This window comes from Panthera leo, chromosome D3, assembly GCF_018350215.1.
Source record: "Panthera leo isolate Ple1 chromosome D3, P.leo_Ple1_pat1.1, whole genome shotgun sequence".
Taxonomy (NCBI): Eukaryota; Metazoa; Chordata; class Mammalia; order Carnivora; family Felidae; genus Panthera; species Panthera leo.
Genome location: NC_056690.1, coordinates 22,256,890 through 22,282,331, shown reverse-complemented (window position 1 = coordinate 22,282,331; position 25,442 = coordinate 22,256,890). Strand labels below are relative to the sequence as shown.

Here is a 25,442-nt window from a genome sequence, read left to right as displayed (position 1 = left end):
ATATATGTAGAATCACATCATACAGTGTTTTAATTTTTGCTTTAGCCATCAAACATAGTTTAAAAACTCAAGAGAAGAAATATCTATTGTCTTAATCCATATTTTTGTTTATCATGTTCTTTTTTCCTCTTTGATGTTCTAAGATTCCTTCTTTTATCATTTCCTTTATTTCTAGAGAATCTTTCTCTTGCCATTCTTTTAGGGTAGGTCTGCTGGTCTAAAAGAATGTTTGTTTTCCTTCATCTGAGAATCACCTTACCTTTCCATCATTCTTGGAGGATATTTTCACTGGAGTCTGAGTTGACAGTTCTTTACTTTCAGCCCTTGAAAAATGTTGTGGCACTTTACTCTAGCTCAGGAAGAGCTGGTAAGTCTTATTCAGGAGCAAGAAATTTGTCCTGAAGAAAGAGGATATTAGGGCCTCCTGGGTGGCTCAGTTGGTTGAGCGTCTTACTCCTGATTTCAGCTCAGTTCATGATCTCAGCATTTTGGAATCAAGCTCTACATGGGGCTCCGTGCTGGGTGTGGATATGGAGCCTCCTTAGCATTCTCTCTCTCCCTCTATCACTCTCTCTAAAAAAAAAAAAAAACAAAAACACACACAAAAAAAAAGAAGGAGGAGGAGGAAGAGGAGAAGGAGGAGGAGGAGGAGAAGCAGCAGCAGCAGCAGCAGCAGCAGCAGGAGGAGGTGGAGGAGGAAAGAAAAGAAAAGAAAAGGAAAGGAAAGAAAAGAAAAGAAAAAAGAAAAAAAAAGAAAAGAAAGAGGAGATTAGTTGAAGGTTTAAAGCAGCATATTGACAGACTCAGACTGAAGTTTTAGAAAAATGTAGCACGAGTGGACTTTCAGGGGCAAGGCAGAGGCTGATGGAGGAGCTGTGGGTATGTCCTGGTGAGAGATGACCATGGCCCAGTGCAGGGCTGAGAGGGACAGCTTCAGTGAAGGGGGTGGATTTGAGAGAGATTGAGGAGGCATGCTGGAGAGGACTTGGAATTCTGCTTGGTGAAGTCCAGGGGTCAGGCTTTTGCCTGACCAACATCACACTTTAAAAGTGCAGTAACTTGGGAAAATATTGTGGTTTGTTGTTATTGCATTGGCAGCAAAAGTGGCATGTTTATCCATTTTCTACCTGATGAGACATTTTAGTCTAAATTTGAGATGTAAAGTATTTGCTTAATATTCTGTGACAGGATTTTCACTTAATATTCTTAGGAACCACCTTATATGTGGCTAGTACATGGTATTCTAACATTTTGGTGGAACCACAAAAAGGGTCTAGTGGTTTTTCAGTGAGTGATGTTCAAGGGTAGGGTGTTACCCTACTGTTCTACCTTAAGAATGTGAGTTTGACAGGACTTTGGGTGGTTCCAGGACTGGGTCATCTCCCTGGGTTTATTCCTTTGCTTGTGTAACACTCCTGTATTAATTCACTCAGCTTGCCCACCATCCCTGAGCTCTCACCACGTGTTAGCTCTGACCTGGGCAGGGACAGGATAGGTCACAAGTGTGTTCTCACTTGCAAGTGGCAAATAGAAACAATGACCAGGTAAAGCAAAACATTTTTCTGGATGGATACCCCAGTATTCTGCATGGACAGAGCCCTGTGCTGGTGGCAGAGAAACTCAGTTCCAGCCTGGATTTATTGGTTTACAGTTAAAAAAATTTTTTTTAAGTTTGTTTATTTATTTTGAGAGAGAGAGCAAGCAAACAGGGGAGGGACAGAGAGAGAGGGAGAGAGAATCCCAAGCAGGCTCCACTCTGTCAGCAAAGAGCCTGGTGTGGGGCATGAACTCACATACTGTGAGATCATGACCTGAGCTGAAACCAAGAGGCAGATGCTTAACTGACTGAGCCACCCAGGTACCCCTTATTGTTTACCAGTTTTATGGACAGGGAAACATGAGTCACCTTTTCCTGGCCTCCTCCCCTTTCTTGGCTATAAAATGAGGCTAATTCCCTCCTGCAGGGGCCTGCCATTTAGAATATACTTGATAAATATTTGCTAAACAAATCAATGTCTGCTTTGCCTACTTTATGTGTTCTTGCGAGGATTGAAGGAATCCTGTTTTCTAGCCTCCCATGGAAAGTGAGGTACTACCTAGATGTAAGTTGTATTGATAAGTGTACTGGCCTTTTTTTTTTTTTTTAACGTTTTATTTATTTTTGAGACAGAGAGAGACAGAGCATGAACGGGGGAGGGGCAGAGAGAGAGGGAGACACAGAATCGGAAGCAGGCTTCAGGCTCTGAGCCATCAGCCCAGAGCCCGACGCGGGGCTCGAACTCACGGACCACGAGATCGTGACCTGAGCTGAAGTCAGACACTTAACCGACTGAGCCACCCAGGCGCCCCTGTACTGGCCTTTGTAAATCACCATCTGTCATCCTCCATTTGTGTAAACATGCAGCAATGTGAATTTCAGATACGGGAGAATGGCTCCCAAGTCTCCTTTTTTATTGAAAAAAAATTACATTGGAAATGTCCTTCCTGTAGAATTTGCAGCAGCATTTTTTGAGCATTTCTCGAGGGAAGCTCTAAATGGAAAAGAATGAGGCCAGAAGCAAAGTGAAACGGTGTCAGGTCTCATGGTGACAATCTCATCTGCACAGTAAATGCTTCTGTTTGGCCACTTCTGACAGTTGCCATACTGAGCATTTTCTGGATGGCACCATTTAACCAGCTTTGATGACTTTTTTTCTTAATGTTTACCTGATGAGGGGCTTGATCCCATGAACCATGAGATTATGACCTGAGGTAAAATCAAGAGTTGGGTACTTAACCAACTGAGCCACCCAGGTGCCCCTAACCAGCTTTGATGACTTTTAAGAGTAGAAATGAAGCCTGGGGACAAGTCCATGCACCCCTCTGGGTAAGAGACAGGGCTGCAGGTGAATGGGTGAGACTGGCTTGGTCCCCTTTGGAACCTGCAATGAGCTGCCCACTTAGCCAAGCTTCAGCCTCAGCCTCTGCCTCTGGAACAGGGAGGTCATTCCTGCCTTTTCTATCACATCTTAAGTGGCTACTCCATGTGAGACACCTCTAAGGTAAGTCCTCAGGATGTGGTAGTTAGAATGAATAAGCTGAGCTTTGTTACTTAGATCTGGAAGGATCCTAACAGCATCCCCATGACCTGAGAGATAAAAGAACCGAAATCTGTTTCTCCTGCATGTGTCTTTTGTACGACCTTCTTCACTGTCTTCTCTGCCTTCTGACATCCCTTCTGGGGCCGCTGTCCACCTGTCCTAGCAGAACAACAGAAACCCAGCTCTGGATATTTTAAGGAAAAAAAAAAGATGTATTTACTGGAAGGATCTTCAGGAACTCACAGACAGGATTCCTGGAAAGGTAGGAGGACAGAGGTCTCAGAGGGGGGGAGGTGAGAACAAGAAGGCTAGTAGCCAGGTCTATGACCAAAATCATGTCACAAAACTATCCTGGAGAGGACATTGCCACCTGGGCACTGGATGTTGATGCTCCCTAGGCTTTGCTACTTCTGCTGCCCTAGAGAACCAGTTGTTGCTGCCTCCACTGCCAGGAAAGGATTCCCTGCATCTCTGTTCTTTTTAAATGCCATTTTAATGAGGTTTGATATGCATAGAGACAAGTGGTAAATATATATACAGCTCAGGAGATGTTCCCCAAATGAACACATTAGATAGCCGTTGACCCTGCTAAAGAAATAAAACATGACCAGCTCCCCCCACCCCCAGGAGCCTCCCCTTGTCTCCCCTCCACTCATTGCTCCTCAAGGGTAACTGCTACCTTGACTTCTCACCCCAGAGCTTAGGTTTGCCTGTAACTGTGCTTTGTCTAAGTAGACTCACACAATACGTTTTCTTTGTGTCTGACTTCTGCTCAACATTATATTTGAGGTTCTTCCAGGTCGTTTGTGTGGTTCTTATGGATTTATTCTCATTTCTGTATAATACTCTACCAATTGGATAAGCCATGAATTGGATAAGCCACCATTTGCTTATCGATTCTAGTATGGATGGACATGTGGGTTGTTGCAGTTTGGGGCTTTTAAGAAGAATGCTGCAGACACTCCAGCACATGTCTTTGGTAACCACATGCATATATCCCTAAAGGGGAGGTCCATAGGAGTGGAATTGCTAGATCATGGTGCACATGTATGTTTACTAATTACTGATGAGGTTGAGCCCTTTTTCATATGTTCATTAGTTATTCAGAGATCCTCTTTTGTGAAGTATCTGTTCAAATCCTTTGCCTATTTTTATTTTTATTTAATGTTTATTTATTTTTGAGAGAGAGGGAGAATACAAGCAGGGGAGGGGCAGAGAGGGGGAGACACAGAATCCAAAGCAGGCTCCAGGCTCTGAGCTGTCAGCCCAGAGCTCGACGTGGGGCTTGAACCCATGAACCGCGAGATCATGACCTGAGCCAAAGTCAGATGCTTAACTGACTGAGCCACCCAGGTGCCCCTCTTTTGCCTATTTTTAAATTGGGTTGTTGGCTATACATTTTGCATCTCTGGATCCAGATTTTAAAATCTTTGCAAATGCATGGGATGAGCCTATGGGTGCCTTGGTAGCTAGAGATCCCAAACAGCACACATCAAACCTTATTTGCAGTCTTGGATATTCATTCTGAGATGTTGTAGCCTCTGGGAAGGTGCCTTGGCCAGGACTCAGCTGCACATACCAGAAATGAGTCTGGCTAGTGTTAGCTGAAAGGCTATGCTGCCATGGGTGAGGTAGCTTCCTAGTTGCTGGGAGGGCTGGAAAAGCAGCTGGAAGCTGAAAGTCAGGAATATTGAGGGTCCCCAGACTCTCACTAGCTCTGCTGGTAGGCGGCTGCTGCTGCAGGGAGCCACGGAATCAGGAAGCCGATGGCAACAAAATCCTGCTCCCTCTGTCACAGTTCCTGCCACCACAATGAATAACTTTTCTCCTGCTCAGTTCCATCCTAACTTGCTTCTGCAGTTAATACGTGTCATGTCATTGATGGAACCTGAATCCTTGGAATCTTTGCTGCGGGTCATTTTGGGTGCTCCAACCTCAATGGTATAGGAAAAGGGGAAAGCTCTGAGCTGCGATGGGTGGTTTGGGGGCAGGGCTGTTCTAGGGAAAAAAGAGCCATATGGGTGCTGTGGTGACTGAGTGTTCTCAGTGGAGATTGGGGGTGGGGGTTGAAATGCAGTCCCATGATCGATATGTAGACATAAACCAGCTCAGCTGTATGGGAACTTCCAAAGGGCCCTTCCTGCACTCATCTGTTCAGCCATCATGTTTAGTGTCCTAGGGATGCAGTAATAAAACACCATAAACTGGGTGGCTAAAGACAGCAGAAATTTACTGCCTCACATTTCCAGAGGCTAGAAGTCTAAAATCAAAGGGCTAGCAGCACTGTACTCTCTCTGAAGGCTGTAGGGGAGGTTCTCTTCCAGGCCTGGCTAGCTTCTGATGTTTGCCGGTAATCCTTGGTGCTCCTTGGCTTGTAGATGCATCATTCCCATCTCTACTGCCCTCTGTGCCTCTGTCTCTCTCTCTTCTTCTTATAAGGACACCAGTCATACTGGATTAGGGCCCACCCTAATGACCTCATCTTAACTTGATTATATCTTCAAAGACCATATTTCCTAATAAGGTCATATTTGCAGGTACTAGGGGTTAGGACTTCACAATATCTTCCTGGGGGGCACAGTTTAACTCAATACTCATCGTCAAGCCTGGCCATGTGTAGACCCTCTCCTTTGGCTGTCCTAGATCCCTGGGCTTTCCCAGAGCCACATGCCTCCACATCGCTGCTCTGGGTTGGCCTGGTCCTCCTCCTAGCCTTTGCCTGGGCAGAGTCCCCTCATTGTTTGAAATTCTGCTCCAGTGTATGTACCTCCTTGATCCATCTGGAAAGGAAAGTGTCATTCTGTCTCCTGAGCTCCCACCACTGGCGACTTATCCTTCCATTTTGAGTTTGTTTTTAAAGCAAACTGTTTATTAACAATGGCTATGTATGTAGCATACAACATACTGTATGTGTGTAACATACATGCAGAAAAGTAGGTAAATTATAAGGACACAACTCAATGAATTTTCATAAAGTAAATGCTCCTTTTATTTTGAGTTTATTTTCCCCTGCCTATTAAATAGCAGTTTACCATTTACAGGTCTGTCTCTTTCACAAGATGGAATGTTCTTTGAGGCCCGAAAATGTGTTTCATTTATCTTTATATTTACCCTCTCTCCAGTTTCTAGCACAATTCCTTTATATAGTAGCCCATAGGAAGTACTTGCTGAATTTGGATTTGGAAGATTAGAGTGGAATTTGCCGGGTGAATCAGACTCAGCTTGAGCTAGCAATCGAATGAAAGTCACACACAAGGATAAGTGCTTTGCTCCAAATTAGTAGATTTTGTCTTTCTGTGTGTCTGGATTCAAATTTGTTGCTTATCAATTTTCTTCCTGCCTATGGACAATTTTTATGAAGGTCCTCTAGACAACAGAGCCAAGGCAAGGATAAAAGGGCTGACACTCTGTTTGAGAGATGCGGTCCCAAGGTGGTGAGGCAGAAACAGGAAGTGGAAGGATGGATGTCCCATCACAGTGAGCTGCAGAGAGACACAGCAGGTCTGGCACATGGACTTCTCCAGAAGATATGCAAGGAGAAAACACACCTCTGAGAAGTCTGCAGAAGGAAGAATGGAGGTGGAATTTATCTGCCCCCTTTGCTTCCACCTCCTGTCTCCCACTGTGGCATTTCATGAAAGTCCAGAAGCGGAAGGACAATTGGGCAAGGCTGAGGTACCGACCGAGAGAGACAGAGAAGGAGGTGGTCGAGGGAATCTGAGAAGGTGCACAAGGTTTGTGTCCAATATGCTTCACACCTTGCGCTACTCAGGTCCTCTTGTGCCCTCCCATGGTGTCAGCTTTCCTACTACGATGTGGGGACATCCATTCTCTTGAGAGAATGAAGACATCTTTACCCCTTCCTTGGAGGTGCAAGTCCAATCAATGACAGAGTCCCCTTCCTGGTGGCTAACTGAGGTTGCCCGGAAAACTGAAGTAAGAAGGCTATGAAACAAGTTCATTTGCTGCTGCTATGTCTGGTCCCAATGCTGTAATTGATATTCATCATCTTCCTCCCCCCCCCCCACCCATTCTAGATCCTCTTCATTCTCTGCTAGCACTTTGGCTGGTCTGTGACATTTGTCCTGAGGGGTTTGAGTTCCTTGTTGCCTTGCCCATTAATAACCATTACCAGACATAAAAGTATTAAGAGAGTCTCTGGGGGAATCCCTTCAGCTCTATTCCAGACATTCCTCTCCCATCCCCATATGTACCACTAACCTAAATCTTCATGGAAGTTGGTATTAGCGACCCAGTAGTATTGTCACTCCCTTCTTGGTCTGTTGGTCACTGTCAGGAGGAGCAGAAAGTGGCCAGGGGGTAGCATCAGCTTCCGATTTAATGGAAGCCTTATTGTGTTGTGTTTCCCCTTTCCCTGGAAGTAGAACCTCTAACCCAGCTTAGCCCAGCTGATGAGAAGCATAGACTCTGCTAGGGGTCACTATGTGTAACAGTGAACAGGGCCACTCCTGGACCCATCTTCTGTAATTATACAGGTCATCCAGATATCAGTTGTCAGTTCAGGGCATATACTTCATCCTGGGGGATTGATGCTCAAGCCCATAGACATCTCCCCAGTAGGTGCCCCAGCTGAGACTTCACTAGGCCATTCCATTCTTCTGTCAGGTTGGCTGCTCCCGAGTGGCAGCAGGGTTCACAGTAAGATAGGCGAACTCCAATCAGGAGTTATTGGTTCACTTCCTTAGTTGAAGTGAGTGACTTAATCTGAGGCTGTGTCCTATGAGAATCCAGGCAGGCATATGAGGATTTGATAACTATGGACTATAGGGCTGCTGGAGGCAACCCTATTACCAGAAAACACATGGATTCCAGTAAGGACAAATTGCTCAGTCTCCCCTCCCCCTGCCCCACCAAGGTGAAAGCGGTTTGATCTAGTTGATGGATGTCTTATTCTTCCCAAAGAGTGGGTTATGCCTTGAAGGTTGTGTCAGTCCCTCCTGCTGACAGGTTGGACACTCAGCGAGACGAGCATTGTTGATGTGGAGGCAAAAAGGTAAAGGTAAGGGAAAGATACAAAATGATGCAATACTTTAATAGGTTGGCTATGACCTCACAGCAGACTGCAAGGGTCATAGGAGCTACTCGTTCTCTGGGCTCATGGACTTCTCCAAAAGGTTTTCAAACATAAAGCATACTTTGGAGAGGTCCACTGAGGGAAGAATGAGGAGTATGTATTTATCTGCCTGCTTCCCATCTATTTCCCACTTCCCACTGGTCATTGTTCAGCCTGTGAGGTGAAAACCTTTCTAAACTAGTGGATTGCAAAAATCTAGCCTCTTGATGGCCACTCAAGAAGCCAGATCCCACACTCTGAGATTCAGCATCCTTCCAAGCTCATAAATGGAGGAGTGTCCCAAGCCACATGGGGTACCAAGAGATAATAAAGGAGGTGGTAAGGGGTCTCTGAGCTGGTGCACAAGGTTTATATCCAATACAGGTGGGTAGTCACTAGCCAAAATGCTACATTAACTATTACAGCTCAGTTAGTGCTTAGGAAGTCCTATATAAACCATTACGGGCTTCCAAGTTCTGATAGCTGATGTCATATTCTTATCTCTGGCAAGGACACTGGCCATCAGAACAGCTGAATATTATTTGGTTGAGAGTCAGTGTGACTCACTTAGAAGAATGTTAGTTATGGTAGCCTCTCTTACAGTTAACTTTACTACAGGTGTTCCATATTTTGTCTCTACTTGTTCTAAATACTTAAAACATTCACTGAATGTAAAGTAATGCCACAAAACATATTCTTTTAAAAACTGGCAGAAGATACTTGATCATGTGTGCTGGATATGAGCTCTCATATAACTGGCAAACCCTATCACATGGCCTGGTTTGTCTTGAGGCACTAAATATGCCTAGGGCTCAATGAGAATAGACGGTTCTGGGTTGTTGCACACCTCCAAAGCTCTCCTTCCAGGGTGGGTAGGATAGGAATTGCCACTGCAGCTTGCAGACCCAAGTCCACAGTGTGCCATGAGTGGGACTTTAACCTTTCCACCATCTGGACTGTTGGGTGGCCCTGGAAGGTTGACTCTCATAGGAGAAGTTACCTCAGCCAGAACTTACAATGGGAGAAACAAAAATTTATATACAACATGGGTAGGTGCACCACTCCAAAAAAACAACCTGAATTTTATGATATGACTCTGAATTTTGGATCCTTTTGTGACTTACTTTGAAGGCATTGAAATCTTAAAAACTGAGTAACAGGACAAAAAATATCACTTTGGCTACTAGTGGAAAATGGATTGACCACAAAACATCTAAACGAAAGAAAAAAGAACAGAGTTAAATTCCAAGACAAGTAAATATATTGGACCTTGATGATTTTAATGGACCTTTAATTCCTAAATTCCTATGTTTTGCTACATAATTTCTTCCAATAATGCAGAAAAATAAAACAAAAAATCAATCTCCCCTCAAATCTTTTAATGAAAAGTAACTCTAGTTACAAAGAGTTAAGGTTAAATTTAGATGTGGATGCTGGGTGACTGGTAAAGCTTATCTGCTTATATTTTCATTTTCTGAAATTCCCTGTTACTTTTTCATGTCTACTTGTTCTTGTTTCATTTTTACCAGCTTTGTTTCACAAATTATTTCTCTTTTATTGATATTATTCCTTCATCTTTAGAATATTAAACCTATTTACATTCATTTTTAAAATATTGTTCTGATACATCCATTTTGTCTGAAGTGATTCATCTGCTGAGCATTTGACTTTGTTGGCTTCTTTGTTAGCATTGATTTTCTTCATTGATTTTAAAGTTTGGTTTCCAGTTTGTCTTGAGTGGGGAGTTTCTCTCTCCCTCCCTGACCCTTACCCACAACTTTACTTTTTGTCTAGTGATTTTTAAAAATGTTTTACTTAAGGGGCACCTGGTTGGCTCAGTTCATTAAGCATCTGACTTTGGCTCAAGTCATGATCTTGTGGCTGATGGTTTGAGCCCCAGGTCAGGCTCTGTGCTGACAGCTCAGAGCCTGGGGCCTGCTTCAGAATCTGTGTCTCCTTCTCTCTCCACCCCTCCCCTGCTCATGCTCTGTCTCTCAAAAATGAATAAACCTTACAAAAAATCTTAAGTTTTGTTTATTTATTTATTTATTTATTTATTTATTTATTTAAATGTTTATTTATTTTTGAGAGAGAGTGCAAACTGGGGAAGGTTGGAGAAAGAGGGGAACAGAGGATCTGAAGGGGGCTCCATGTTGACATCAGTGAGCCCAATGTGGGGCTCAAACTCACAAACTGTAAGATCATGGCCTGAGCCAAAGTCAGATGCTCAACTGACTGAGCCACACAGGCAACCCTCTAGTGATTTTCAAAGTTCCTGCACCTCACTCTGGAGAGCCCAGTCCAGAGCTAGGCCTTATAATAGGGACTTAGGGCTTCTGTTCTTCAGTAACATTGGGAACATATCCCACCCACCCTGTCACTGAGCCTGACAGCAAGTGAGTTCAGGTTCTGGCCACCAGACTTCATTTCAGCTATGACTCTGGGAAGAGTGTGATGGCAGCATTAAAATTTTTATTTTTAATTTTGAAATAACTTATACTGTGGTTTGGAGAGTTTCCAGAGTTTTCATGGTGAACATGTGGAGATATGGGGACAGTGGCATGCTCAGAGAGCATGGAAACTCTACACTCTTTTCCTACTTATCTCTTCCATCTGGCTATTCCTGTGTTGTGTACTTTTAAAATAAACTGGTGATCTACAAAGAAGAAAGAGGAGGAGGAGAAGGAGGAGGAGAAGGAAGAAGAAGAAAGAAAGAAGAAGGAAGAAGGAAGGAAGGAAGGAAGAGAAGGAGGAGGAGAAGGAAAAGGAGGAGGAGGAAGAGGAGGAGGAAGAAGAGGAAGAGGAGGAGGAGTCTTATAGAAAAGTTCAAGTATCCATCATCTAGCTTCCCCTAATGTTAATATCTTATCTCAGCAAAGTACAATTATCAAAACCAGAAAATTAACATGATATGATACTATTAACTAAACCTCCAACTTTATTCATATTTCACAAGTTTTTCTCTAATGTCTTTTTCTATCTTGTAATCCAATCTAGAATCCTACATTGCATTTAGTGAGTTTCTATATCTGTGATCACATCTACTTTTATTAAAGAAGATCTGTCCCTTCTCCCCCATTTATTTATCCCTTCAACTATTTGCTTATATCAGCATGAACTCAGGGGTATTTATTTTAGTTGATGGGTTGTAATCCAATACAATAGCCACTGGATAACTTCCATCCCACTCTGATACCACACAGTGGCCTGGCTTCCATATCCCATCTCATACCAGGTACTTCTATTCCCCGTTTTCCATAGGAATTTCTGTAACTCTTGACCACCTCTGCTTCTTTCCTAACATTAGGCCTAGGAGGCCCACTGTTTTAATTTTGAGATAAAAGTCTAAATCCTAACATAACCCGCAAGGTATTGCATCTGGCCCCTATGTAATTTTCTAGCTTCACCTTTTTCTCATTCACTCTGTTGTTCTCAATGCTCTTACTACATGGAAACTTTTCTTCTTTTTTGAAACCTGTAAAGTTCACCTTCCCTTATGTTCTTTGCCCTTTCTGTTCCCCCTGCCTAGAATGGTCACCACCTCCCTGCCTTCTTTTTGAGCTGAGCCATAGTGGCCTTTTTGGTTAGTTACTGTATTGTTTAACACCTGAACAGCCTCTAGCCAAAAAGTCCTTGAATCAAAAAGGGCAGGCTTCCAACAGGTATGCTCATCTTTGCCAGTTTTGTTAATTAGAAGTTTTCTTCAAGTAGAACATGTCAGCACCTAGGAGCGGGACTTTTCCTCAAGTATAAACTATGTCATCTTCTCTAAGGAATGTAGCCAAAGCAGGAGGGAATTGGAAAAGGCATAAGCTGTTCACATAAAAGCTGAATGTCTTGTTGAGTGTCAAGTCATTTGACTTTAGAACTGGTAGAAGAATCAAGAAAATAACATGAGGAACAGCCAGCATCAAAGGGCAGCAGAATTTGCCAAATGAGCTTCTGCCACTGGCTGTGTTACATGCTGACCACCAATTGCTCTTCCTTTTCCAATACTCTCTGTGAAAAGAGATTTGGTATGTTGTGATGGTTCCAAATTTCCTTTAAGTATGTGAAGGACTAAGTTAGGTAGATCCAGTCATGATGGTTGGATCTGTTTTTAGACATTGGTCACAGTTGGAAATGGCCTGCACTTCAGTCACTTCCATTTCCCCTTACTTTGGTACCATTAGCTCCATAATCTTATAACCAGCAAAGGTTTTAAGGTCATGTCCGTCATGAGGCAGCACTGTGTTAGTCCCGCCATTGCCTTCTTCCCATTTGTAGTGGGGCCAGAAGAGTGTGGTGGCATCCTTGCTCTGTGGATCTCTGTTCCTAGGTCACTCCTGGCAGGGTGTGCCTCCAAATCCACCCTCTGGGGTTCTGGGTCTCTAATCTCAGTTTCAGTGGTATTTGCCATCCTGCTCCAGCTCTGTGGTTCTGAGACTTAGTGGAAGGAGGCTGGGTTGGAGTTAGTGGTCTATGCTGCCTCACAGGTCTCTAGACAGTCACCCTTCTCCATTTCCTCATGTCTGCAAGGGCTTAACCCACAGCCAGCAGGCGCTGCAGTTGGCACTAATGCGGGCCCTCCTCCCTTTGCTATCTCCCCACTGAGCGCCCCTCAGCCAAGCCCCTACCAGTCAATCCCATCAGACATTATCTCCCTGCTCTGACTCCAGGGACTCTCTCAGTTCTAAGGGTCTGAGGTTCTGAGGATTTGCCTTGAGCAGTCTAGAGGTATTGAGTTTGGGAGCCTCACCCCATACCTTCTCTTGCATCCTACAGAAATCAGGGTGAAATGGCCCACACCTGTCGTGGCACCATCAACCTGTCCACCGCGCACTTTGACACGGAGGACTCTTGCAGTATCGTGCTGACCAGTGGGGCAAGGACCTACCACCTCAAGGCCAGCTCGGAGGTAGAGCGGCAGCAGTGGATCACCGCCCTGGAGCTGGCCAAGGCCAAGGCTGTCTGCATGATGAGCAGCCACTCAGGTAGTGAGCACTTGGTGAGCGGGTATACATGCAGTGTCATGGATCCAGAGAGAGTGGGACTTGAAAGTGTTTGGGGGGTGGTGGTGACCAGGAGACCCAGGCTAGTCCAGACCAACCCTGGAAGGTTGGGATAATGTGTTTACCCTTCCCATTCAGCTCTGTGTGTCCTCAGCAATGAGATGCTTAGGTGGTCAAGGTTGGGTGGACAGGTCTTGGGATAGAAATATTTGTGATGAGGAGGGCTGTGTGTATCTTTCTTTGGGCAAGTATGGTTCCTAGATTTTAACAGAACCTTCAGATGCTGCAGTGAGTGAGATCCAGAAGCAGCAGCAGAGGTGGGAGTCCAGGATCATGTACCTGTGCCGTGGGCCAGACTTTTTCCCAGGCCCATTATGGAGATTGAAAGCTATTTAGCCAGAGCTGTTGTCTTTGCTGAGGTGGTAGACAAGCTCAGATATCCTGAGCAAGACATTTAATTGTTTAATACATGCATTTATTTTTTAATATGTCATGTCTTTATGTGATTCATAAACCAGAAGTTTCAAAAGCACATGCAGTGACACCTGCCCTTGACTCTTGTTCCCAGCCAACCACCCTATTATCCCTCCCAGAGGCAACCAGAGCTACCTTGTGTCTTTTACATATTTATTAAAATTGGTACTTATTTTAAAATAAATGCAGTCTTCCACCTTCCTTTCTTTCCACTTAGCAATGTATCTTGGAATTTCTTCCCTATCAGTACATAAAAAGCTTCCTCCTTGTTTTTACAGCAGTATAGTACTTTGTTGTATGGACATATCATAGTTTATTTAACCTAAAACCTGTTGATGAACATTTAGGTTGTTTATTTTGCTATGACATGCTGCACTGCAATGAGTAATCTTGCATTTTGTTTCACATTTGTAAAAGTATAAAGTATACATTCTAGAAAGTAGGGTTGCTGGGTTAATAGCAGTGTGCCTTTGTAATTCTGAGAGATTGTCAAGCTAACTTCCATAGGGGTTGTAATATCAGATGACTGTAGCAGTGTGTGAGAATGTCTGCCTCCCATAGCCGTGTCCACCCAGAGTGATAGCAAATGTTTCTGATGGGTGAAAACTAGGTCCACACACACTCGGGGAGGAGATATTGGGAAGCTGTAACTCTTCTGAAGTTAAAGCAAAATGGCATGTGTTTTCTCAGACCTATGTGGGGTTCTTTTAGGAAGGCAGGGCTCCATGTGAGAACAAATCACAGCCTCTCCGCTCCAGGATTATCTTACAGGCTGGTTGGGGAGACATTGAGTCCTATGGAAGGACCTCTAGCACAAAACAGGATGAGAGGGACTGGTAATGTCAGTCACCATGCCCCATACCTGGTCTATTGTATTGGGGTCTCCCCCAGCACTAGCTTCTCAGTGCACATTGGTGGTCGTTTAATATCATTCTGACCTTCTCTTTTGGTCTCACATATTTGGAGCATGGATTCCCCCTTACCCCCGGTGATTTTTCCTTGGGATCATCACTCATGTGACTCTGGTGTGTCAACAGTGATGCTGAATTTGACACAGGATCCCCAAGATACCACTCCATTTCTCAGTGAAGGAGGGTTTTGGAGCCATTTCAGGCATGGGCTGTGCTGGGACCCCCAGTAGGACCTGTGCTTTCTGTTTGGAGGTCTATGGAAAGCCACTGTGGTGGATGACATGGTGGGTGGTGTGGCTGGTGGTGTGGATGACATGGCTCAAGACACCCATTGGCTAAGTGTAGGAGCACTGATGGTCATGGAAGAATGAGTTTCCTCTTTCTAGCTTCTCATGAGTAAAATAAAATGAAATAATTAAAATGATTGTTTCATAAATTCAGCAAAGTCGCAGGATACAAAATTAATGTACAGAAATCAGTTGCATTCTTATACAGTAATAATGAAGCAGCAGAAAGACAAATAAAGAAACTGATCCCATTCACAACTGCACCAAGAATCATAAAATACCTAGGAATAAATCTAACCCAAGATGTAAAGGATCTGTATGCTGAAAACTATAGAAAGCTTATGAAGGAAATTGAAGAAGATACGAAGAAATGGAAAAACATTCCGTGCTCATGGATTGGAAGAATAAATATTGTTAAAATGTCAACACTACCCAAAGCAATCTACATATTCAATGCAATCCCAATCAAAATTGCACCAGCATTCTTCTTGAAGCTAGAACAAGCAATCCTAAAATTTGTACGGAACCACAAAAGACCCCAAATAGCCAAAGTGATATTGAAGAAGAAGACCAAAGCAGGAGGCATCACAATCCCAGACTTTAGCCTCTACTACAAAGCTGTAATCATCAAGACAGCATGGCATTGGCACAAAAACAGACAGATAGACCAATGGAATAGAATAGAGACTCCAGAACTGGACCCACAAAAGTATGGCCAACTAATCTTTGACAAAGCAGGAAAGAATATCCAATGGAAAAAAAGACAGTCTCTTTAACAAATGGTGCTGGGATAACTGGACAGCAACATGCAGAGGAATGAAACTAGACCACTTTCTTACACCATTCACAAAAATAAACTCAAAATGGATGAAGGACCTGAATGTGAGACAGGAAACCATCAAAACCATAGAGGAGAAAGCAGGAAAAAACCTCTCTGACTTCAGCCACAGCAATTTCTTACTTGACACATCTCCAAAGGCAAGGAAATTAAAAGCAAAAATGAACTATTGGGACCTCATGAAGATAAAAAGCTTCTGCACTGCAAAGGAAACAATGAGCAAAACTAAAAGGCAACTGATGGAATGGGAAAAGATATATGCAAATGACATATTGGACAAAGGGCTAGTTTCCAAAATCTATAAAGAACTCACCAAACTCCACACCTGAAAAAAAAAATAATCTAGTGAAGAAATGGGCAGAAGACATGAATAGACACTTCTCTAAAGAAGACATCCAGATGGCCAACAGGCAAATGAAAAGATGCTCAATGTCACTCCTCATCAGGGAAATACAAATGAAAACCACACTGAGATATCACCTCATGTCAGTCAGAGTGGCTAAAATGAACAAATCAGGAGACTATAGATGCCGGAGAGGATGTGGAGAAATGGGAACTCTCTTGCACTGTTGGTGGGAATGCAAACTGGTGCAGCCGCTCTGGAAAACAGTGTGGAGGTTCCTCAAAAAATTAAAAATAGACCTACCCTATGATCCAGCAATAGCACTTCTAGGAATTTACCCAAGGGATACAAGAGTGCTGATGCATAGGGGCACTTGTACCCCAATGTTTATAGCAGCACTTTCAACAATAGCCAAATTATGGAAAGAGCCTAAATGTCCATCAACTGATGAATGGATGAAGAAGTTGTGGTTTATATATACAATGGAATACTACTTGGCAATGAGAAAGAATGAAATATGGCCTTTTGTAGCAACGTGGGTGGAACTGGAGAGTTCTAATGCTAAGTGAAATAAGTCATACAGAGAAAGACAGATACCATATGTTTTCACTCTTATGTGGATCCTGAGAAACTTAACGGAAGACCATGGGGGAGGGGAAGGAGGGAAAATTTACAGAGGGAGGGAGGCAAACCATAAGAGACTCTTAAAAACAGAATAAACTGAGGGTTGATGGGGGGTGGGAGGGAGAGGAAAGTGGGTGATGGGTATTGAGGAGGGCACCTGTTGGGATGAGCACTGGGTGTTGTATGGAAACCAATTTGATGAATAAACTTCGTATTAAAAAAAAAAAGAAAAAAATAATTGAATCATATTCTAGGAACCTTCTGAAAATAACGTAGCAGGTAGTAGTTATTGGATTCATCATTCTGGAACAATTTTCCTGGGACAGCCAATGGACAGAGTTTCTTCTGCACCTGGGGTGGAAGTACTTGTTAACTCAGCTGGGAAGTGCTAGTAATTTCTAAGCCTGGACTTCCTCTAAGAGGGTTGAGACCCCTGAGGGAGTTGCCTCAGGCTCACCTTCCTTCGTTTCATACCCCTTAGGCATGGTCAGGGGCTGGAGACATAGCACATGTCTTGTGTTCTCAAGGGGTTAGCCTCCTGGGTAGGAACATAGGGCAAACATTCAGGTACAATTCAAGGTAGCACTTGCTCTGTGTTAATGAGAAATGGTAGGATTCCTCTCCTTTTGGTGTTTTGAAACATAAATGAACTAACGCATGTGAAGGTGAAGACTTCAAAAAGGTACTGTGCTTTTATAAAAAGGTTGGGGTTACCTGATTATTTCTTGAAAAAGAGTTCTTGTGGTGGCATCTCTGCAAGGCAATATCTTTCTCCCACAGTTCTCAGGCTGATGTTAAAGAGTTGTGGTTTGCAACTTTTCACATGGGGTCAGATTCAGGTAACCCCAAATAAGGGAAGACAGCCTAGTGTGGTTCTCCTTGACTCTGGCTCATAGCTACCAGCTGGGTCAAGGGCATAGATGGTGCTCCAGATGGACCCCCTTCAGGTCATCCCAAGGCCTATCTGTCCCTTCCTAGGCTATGGACTATCTCTCATCCATCAGGAAGCCTACTCTCTAGCTTTTCTGCCACCTCTCACAACCCCAGTCCAGGCACCATCCCCTCTTACCTGAATGTCTGAAAACCTCCTCACTGTCTTCCTGCTTTCAGTCAGTTCCCCAAACAGCAGGCAAAATGACATGTTAAAAAGTGGGAATCTGATCATATCACTGCATTACTTATACCTCTTGAGTGCTATAAACCAACTAGACTTAACAAACATATACAGAACACTCACCCAACAACAGTGGGACACACATACTCTTCTCAAGTGCATGTAGAAAGTTCTCCATGATACACTAAATGTTAGGCCACAAAACAAGTCTCAATAAGTTTAAGAAGATTGAAATCATACAAAGTATCTTTTCTAACCACAGTGAAATGAAACTAGAAATCAATTACAGAAGAAAATTAAAAAATATGTAGATATTAAATAACACACTCTTGAACAACCCTTGATTCAAAAATGAAATCACAAGGGAAATTAAAAAAACACTTTGAGAAGCATGAAAATGAAAACACAAAATACCATAATTTATGGGATACAGCAAAAGCAGTGCTCAGAGGGAAATTTATAGCTATAAAATATACATTAAAAAAGACAGAAAATCTCAAATCAGTAATCAAGCTTTACATCTTACATTTTAAGGAAGACCAAACTAAACCCAAAACTAGTAGAAGGAAGGAAACAACAAATATCAGAGTTGAGATAAATGAAATAGAGAATAGAAAAATAATAAAAAAAATCAATGAAACTAAAAGTTGCTTCTTTAAGGTGATCAACAAAGTTGGCAAACCTTCCACTAGACTGACTAGGAAAAAAAGAGAGAAGACTCAAATTACTAAAATCAGAAATGAAAGTGAGGACATTACTGCTGACATTACAGAAATAAAAGGGATTATAAAACAATACTATGAACAATTGTACACCAATAAATTAGACTACATAGATGAAATGGACAAATTCCTAGAAACACACAAGTTACTAAACCAACTAAAGAAGAAATAGAAAATCTTAGCAGTTCTGTAATAAGAGATTGAATCAGTCCTCAAAAGTCTCCCAACAAAGAAAAGCCCAGGACTAGATGGTTTCACTGATGAATTCTACTAAACATTTTTTAAAAATTTTTTTTAAACATTTATTTATTTTTGAGACAGAGAGAGACAGAGCATGAACAGGGGAGGGTCAGAGAGAGGGAGACACAGAATCGGAAGCAGGCTCCAGGCTCTAAGCTGTCAGCACAGAGCCCGATGCGGGGCTCGAACCCACGGACCGTGAGATCATGACCTGAGCCGAAGTCAGATGCTTAACTGACTGAGCCACCCAGGCGCCCCACTACTAAACACTTAAAGAAGAATTAATACCAGTCTTTCTCAAACTCTTCCAAAAAAATTAAGGGGAGGGAAACACTTTCTAACTTATTCTGTGAGTCTGCCCCTATACCAAAGCCAAACAAAGGCATCACAAGAAAGGAAAACTATAGACCATTATCCCTTATGAATATAGATTCAACATCTCAACCCCTCAACTCCTCAACACAATACTGGCAAACAAAATCCAACAGCATATCAAAAGGATTATACACCATGACCATGTGGGATTTATCCCAGGAGTTACAAGGGCAGTTCAACATAAGAAACCAATCAATATAGTATACTTCACTGATTGAAGGAAAAAATCCTCACTTATGTGATCATCTCAATTGATGCAGAAAAAGGATTTGACAAAATCTAACACCCTTTCTTGATAAAAACATCAAATATGATGAAGGCCATTTATGAAAAACCCACAGCTGGCATCATATTCAATGGTAAAAAACTGAAGTTTTCCCCTAAGATCAGGAACAAGACAAGGATCCCCATTTTCACCATGACTATTTAACATTGTACTTGAAGTTCTAGACAAGAAAAGGAAACAAAAGGAAAAATTGGAAAGGAAGAAGTAAAACTTTCTATTGGCACATAGATGATACAATTCTACATATAGAAAATGCCAAAGAATCCACAGAAAAACCCTATGAGAGCTAATAAACAAATTCAGCAAAGCTGCAGGGCACAAGATCAACAAATATCACTTACATTTCTATATACCCACAATGAACAATCCAAAAAAAAGAGATTAAGAAAACAATTTCCTTTAAGTATCATCACAAATAAATTCTGAAGAGTAAATTTAACCAAGGATATGAAATTTCACTGAAAACTTAAAAAATTTTTAAATTAAAAAAATTACTGAAAGAAATTAATGAAAACCTAAATAAATGGAAAGACATCTGTGTTCATGGATTGGAAGACTTAATATTACTAAGACAACAATACAACCCAAAGCAATGTATAGATTCAGTATAATCCATATCAAAATTACAATGACCTTTTTTCTTAGAGGTAGAAAAAAACATTCCAGGGAACCCAAAGTAGCCAAAACAATCTTGGAAAGGAAGACAAAGTTAAGAGAACTCTTTTCAATTTCAAAACTTACTATAAAGCTAGTTTACTATAAATCAAAACAGTATGGTACTGACCTAAGGACAGACATACAGATGAATGAAATAAAATTAAGAGTCTAGAAATAAACTATACATCTATGATCAATGGATTTTCAGCAAGGGTACCAAGGTCATTCAATGGAGAAAGGATAGTCTCTTCAACAAAGGTGCTGAGATGGCTGGATGTCCACATGTAAAAGAATGAAGTTAGACTCCTACCTCACTCCATATACAAAGACTTAACTCAAATGCATCAAAGACCTAAATATAAGGGCCAAAACCATAATACCCGAAGGAAGAAAAAGGAGTAAATTTTCATGACCTTGGGTTTGGCAGTGGTTGTTTAGATATAACACCAAAAGCACAGGCAGCCAAAGACAAAAAAAAAATACATAAATTACACTTTATCAAAATTTAAAACTTTTGTGCATCTAAGGACATTTATTAAGAAAGGGAAAAGACAACTCACAGAATGGGAGAGAATATTTGCAAGACATGTATCCAGAATATTAGTGGGCAGAGTACTTGAATAGACATTTCCTCAAAGAAGACACAAATGGCCAATAAACACATGAAAAGATAATCAACATTGTTAGTCATTAAGAAAATGAAAATCTGAATCAGGAAATACCACTTCACACCTATTAGGATGGCTATTATCAAAACAAAAACAAAAACCCAGCAACAAAACAATGGAAAGTAAGCATTGACAGGGATATGGAAGATAGGAACCCTCATACATTGCCAGTAGGAATGTAAAATAGTGCAGCTACTATGGAAAATGTTCTAGTGCTTTCTCACTGAGTTAAGCATAATTACCTCTATGATCCTAGCACTTCCACTCCATTCAGTGGAAAGAACTGAACACTGAAAGAACTGAAAACACGTTTTCAAGCAAAAAAGAACTGAAAACATGTTTTCAAACAAAAACTTGTACATGAATGTTAATAGCATCACTATCCACAAGAGCCAAAAGGTGAATATAGCCCAAATGTCCATCATCAGATGAATGAATGAATAAGTGTGCTATGTCCATTCAGTGGAATATTACTGAGCAAGGAAAAGGGATGAAGTACTAATGCATGCTATGACATGGATGAACCTTGAACACACGTTAAGAAGACAGATACAGAAGGCCATATGTTTTATGATTCTGTTCACATGAAATGTCCACAATAGGCAAGTCCAGAGAGACAGAAAGCAGAGTAGTGGTTGCCAGGAACTGGGGAAAGAGGTTGAGAAGTGTCTGCTTAGTGGGTACAGGATTTCTTTTTGGGTAGTGAAAATGTTGTGATGGTTGCACAACATTGTGAATGTACTAAATATCACTGAATTATATACGTAAAATGTTTAAAATGTTAAATGTTATGTATATTTTACCACACACACACACAGTAATCTCAGGTGGCTTGTCAGTGCTCTTAGGGTAAAATCTGAGCTCCTTATGCTGTATGACAGTCTATGGCCTCCTTCCCCGCCTGTCTCCCTCCTCACTATACTCAGCTCCTGCCTCAGGACCTTTGTACTCGTTGGCCTTCTCTGCCTAGAACACTCCTGCTCCTACTCTTGGCCTGCCTGGCTTTCATCCTTCAGGTCTCAGCTTAATAACACTTAAGAGTGTTTTAAGTTGTTCCCTTCTTAGGACAGCTTCATGACAGAATCCTTGTTATTTTCTCCACTGCAATTTTTCATTATTAGTTGACTGACTTGTTTATTTACTTATTATCCATCCTTTTCATAAAACCTTAGTTCCTCCAGGGCAGAGAGATCCTGTGTATCTTGTTTCCATGGTGACCTCAGGGCCCACCACTGGGCTTGGCATTGGAGGATCTGTTGTGGGGCCAGTGTGCAGAGCAGCCAGGACACCGTTGTCCATGCTAGAATCGTCCTTGGAGAGGAGGATTGGGGTGTTGTGGTTTCTCTATACCTGTCACCACTAGAACAGATGAAGGAACTGATGACGTTTAATCTGGAGAAGGGAAGGCCAGGTAGAGCCTACTCATATTGAAATTTTGAAGGGTCAGAGAATGTGAACAAGGATGCAGACCTGTGTTTCTGTTTTTGCTTTTGTTTTTGTGGCACTGGAAGACATAAGCAGAACCAGTGGAAAAAGGGGTGAGACTGATTTCTGCTTAGTCTGGGAAACAAATCAGTGGACTACAAAAGGGAAAGTGTTGGTAGGGGACATGATGGGAGGTTCCAGCACAGAGCTGGGCTGGGGCTGGGGGTCCCAAGGGTACTTCATGACTCCAAGGTTGTCTTTCTGGGCTACTTTGTGTTTCTTTTGCCATTCACTTTCCAAATTTGGTAGAATGTTCTGTGGTACTATGGACAGGGTGCTGAGTCAAGGAGGGTCAGATCTGACCTTGGGCAAGTCACTGTGTCCCTTGGGACCTCACTCTATCTATAAAATGGGTGGTTGGCAAGGCTTTTCTGTGAGCTCCCATCCAGCCCTGGGGCCTTGGTCAAACCAGTGAATATTTCTGAGTTCCAGATTCCTCATCTTCGGCACTCCTGCTCAGTTGCCAGGAGGATTATGTGATAACACATGGGAGGTGTGTACTGCTATGGGTGCTAGTAATTCCACTCATCCCAGCACTGTTGTTGGGGAGTGTGCCCCAGCACTCATAAATCATCCTGCCCACAGCTGGTAGTAAGTGATATGACAGAATCAACCGCAGAAGGTCAAGCACCCTAGGGTGTTTGAAAAGGGAAGGGGAAAAATATTCTTTCACTGTCTTAAAATGACCTACCTCCAACAGCATGAAATGTGGCACAGCAGCCCCAGGGGGCTGCATCTCTGAGAAGGCAGCTGCCCTCCCCTCTGGGTGGGGACATGTCACTGGTGGATGCAGAGGGACGAGTCATGATCACCTTGGGGGTATGCCTGCACCTCCTAAAGGAGTGTCTGTGTCAGTCAGGAGTCTGGGTGCTGTGACAGTGGCCCTTCCCCTGCCAGCCCTGCCCTAGCTGTGGACCTTCTGCAGAGCCCAGGACCTGGACACACTCCTGGAGCCCACCCCTCAGCTGTGCATATCTTCCCCTGCTCTCTGTAGAAGTAACTGATCTCTTGGGCACCTGAAACTTGGCCTTTTGAGCTCTTCCAGTTTTTTAAAATATTAATCTATATTTTTATTTGCTATCTTTGTAAATATTCTTGAGTATATTGGAATATTGTATTCTTGAGTATATTGGTATATTGGAATATTCTTCCAGTTTTATATTTCTGGCTTTAACCTGCCAGTTGTCTAAAATGAGCAAAAGTTGGGGGCACCTGGCTGGTTCAGTCAGTAGAGCACGCACCTCTCAATTTCAGAGTTGTAAGTTCAAGCCCCATGCTGGGCATGGAGCCTACTTAAAAAAAAAAAAAAAAAAAAAAAAAAAAGATTAAAATGGGCAAAAGGAGGGAACCACCTATTTCCAGGCCACAATAATTTTTATTATATAAAAAATAACCCCTAATAGACCTCTGCACAGTATGTGCTCTTGTATATTAACATTTCAGAGGGAATGGATGTCATTCAAATGGCACAGTCCTACATGAACTCAAACTTTATGAACGAGGCGTGACAGTTCCCATGGAGGTTAGAGTAATTTGCAGGTGAGTTAGCACAGTGTAAGGTAGGAGGCTGTCACCACTGGGATGGGTGGGAGAGGGGAACAAAGTCAGGGAAGGTTACTTGTAGGAGCTGAGACCTGAGCTGGGTTTTGAGGGACAGAGAAGAGCTTGAAATATGGAGATGGAGGTGAGGAGAGAAGGGAAGAAGGAAGACTATCCAGGCAGTGGGAATGTCTGGAGCAGAGGAGAGGATGTGTTCAGGGACTGTGGGGGTTCTCTGTGGCTGGGGACACGGCATGCATTTGGGCTGCATCGTCCCTCAGCCTGGCAGTCACCAAGGGGAGGTTTGAGAACAGTCTGGTAGGGGTGGGCTTGGGAATATCTGGGGCTAGGGCCTCCATCTGGCTGTGTGCACAGGGCTCCTGAAGGGAGAGTTTAGCCGGGAGGACTGACTGGTTCAGCAGCCAGAGCACAGAAGCCACGTGCCCGTCCCAGGAGGCCTGAGCACCTTTGGTCAGTGGCAGAATCCCCCATACAGCAGAATGAACTTTTTGCCCAGGGACCTTGCATCAGAAGATTTGAATACTTCAGTTATTTGGACCCCTTTGAAAAAGGGTTTGGCTAACAGCTATCATTGGGCTTTTCCTGGGCAAGGTCCTATTTGCCTGCAAATTACTTACACATGTTTCAAATTATCATAAGGATTTGGAAGCACTGAAGCATCATGTCCTGTCAAATGCCCTAAAATCCAATGGTCTTTTCTCCAATCAATGTTAGATTTCTTCCTTTTTGCTTAGTGAAGGCTCTTACACTGGGGGCTGGGCCATGTGTGGGGAAGTCAGAGATGAGCAGGCACAGGCTTGGACCCAGCCTTGGAGGAGCTCTCTGACTGGGGTTGAGAGTAGGCAGCCATGGTGTCCCTGACCCATTGGAGGTTGAGATGAGCTATGCCTGAAGGCAGAGTGAGAAGGAGGCCAAGGACACAGGGATACATGCCCCAGAACCCATTGTGGGAAAAGGGAGCTGGCATTGGATTAAGTGGCAGCCCAGCCTAGGCCAGTACTCCCAAAGGAGGGGACAGAGGATATGGGATGAGAGAGGCAAGCTGAGCACCCCTATCAGATGGGGCAGGTTGAGGAGCCTTTCACAAGGGAACAGTGGAAGGAAGGATTACAGAACAGGGCCACCGTCAGGAGGACACTTGAACTGAGAGCAACAGCAGGCATGGATGTGGGGTCCACCCTGATGGTGTACTCTGAGCCCTGCCCCTCGCTGACTCCAGGCCACATGGTTCACTTCTCTCCAGCCTTTGCTTTCCCATTGGGTCCTGGCCTTCTGGCTGCTATACCTGGTCCCTTTGGCCTGCTGTGCTATAGGCAGCCGGGCCCCAAGGCTGACTGTAACTTCTAAAAATGCCTCAAGGGATGAGGTCAGAAGGCCAAGACCCTACAGGACCAGTTCTTGCTAGGGCTGGGATTGCCTGCCCTGGTGGCATGCAGCTACTGTGGCATCTCATCCACAGGACCCAGAGATGCTGTTACAGTCCTCCATGTCCATGCCTTGCAAAATCTCTGTCGAGGGCAGTGCTCATTTTGGCAACTACCTTGGTTTTTAAAAAATTATTTTTAAGTTTATTTATTTATTTTGAGAGAGAGAGCACAAGAGGGAGAGGGGCAGAGAGAGGGAGAGGGGCAGAGAGAGAATCCTAAGCAGCATCTATGCTGGTGCAGGGCTCGATCCCACAAACTGCGAGATCATGAACTAAGCCAAGATCAA

General features: G+C 43.1%; 1 protein-coding gene across 4 annotated transcripts in view; it reads left to right on the top strand.

Moving 5' to 3' along the window:
* The window catches only part of OSBP2 (oxysterol binding protein 2), a 191,678-nt gene that overhangs the window by 34,505 nt on the left and 131,731 nt on the right, over positions 1-25,442 (top strand). For 3 of the 4 annotated variants that reach the window (XM_042910202.1, XM_042910201.1, XM_042910204.1), the window contains exon 2: positions 12,919-13,127. In XM_042910202.1, coding sequence (XP_042766136.1) covers positions 12,919-13,127 — 209 coding nt within the window. Of the gene's footprint in view, positions 1-3,325; positions 3,343-12,918; positions 13,128-25,442 lie in introns of those variants that run through there. The other variant, XM_042910205.1, reaches the window with a different exon arrangement.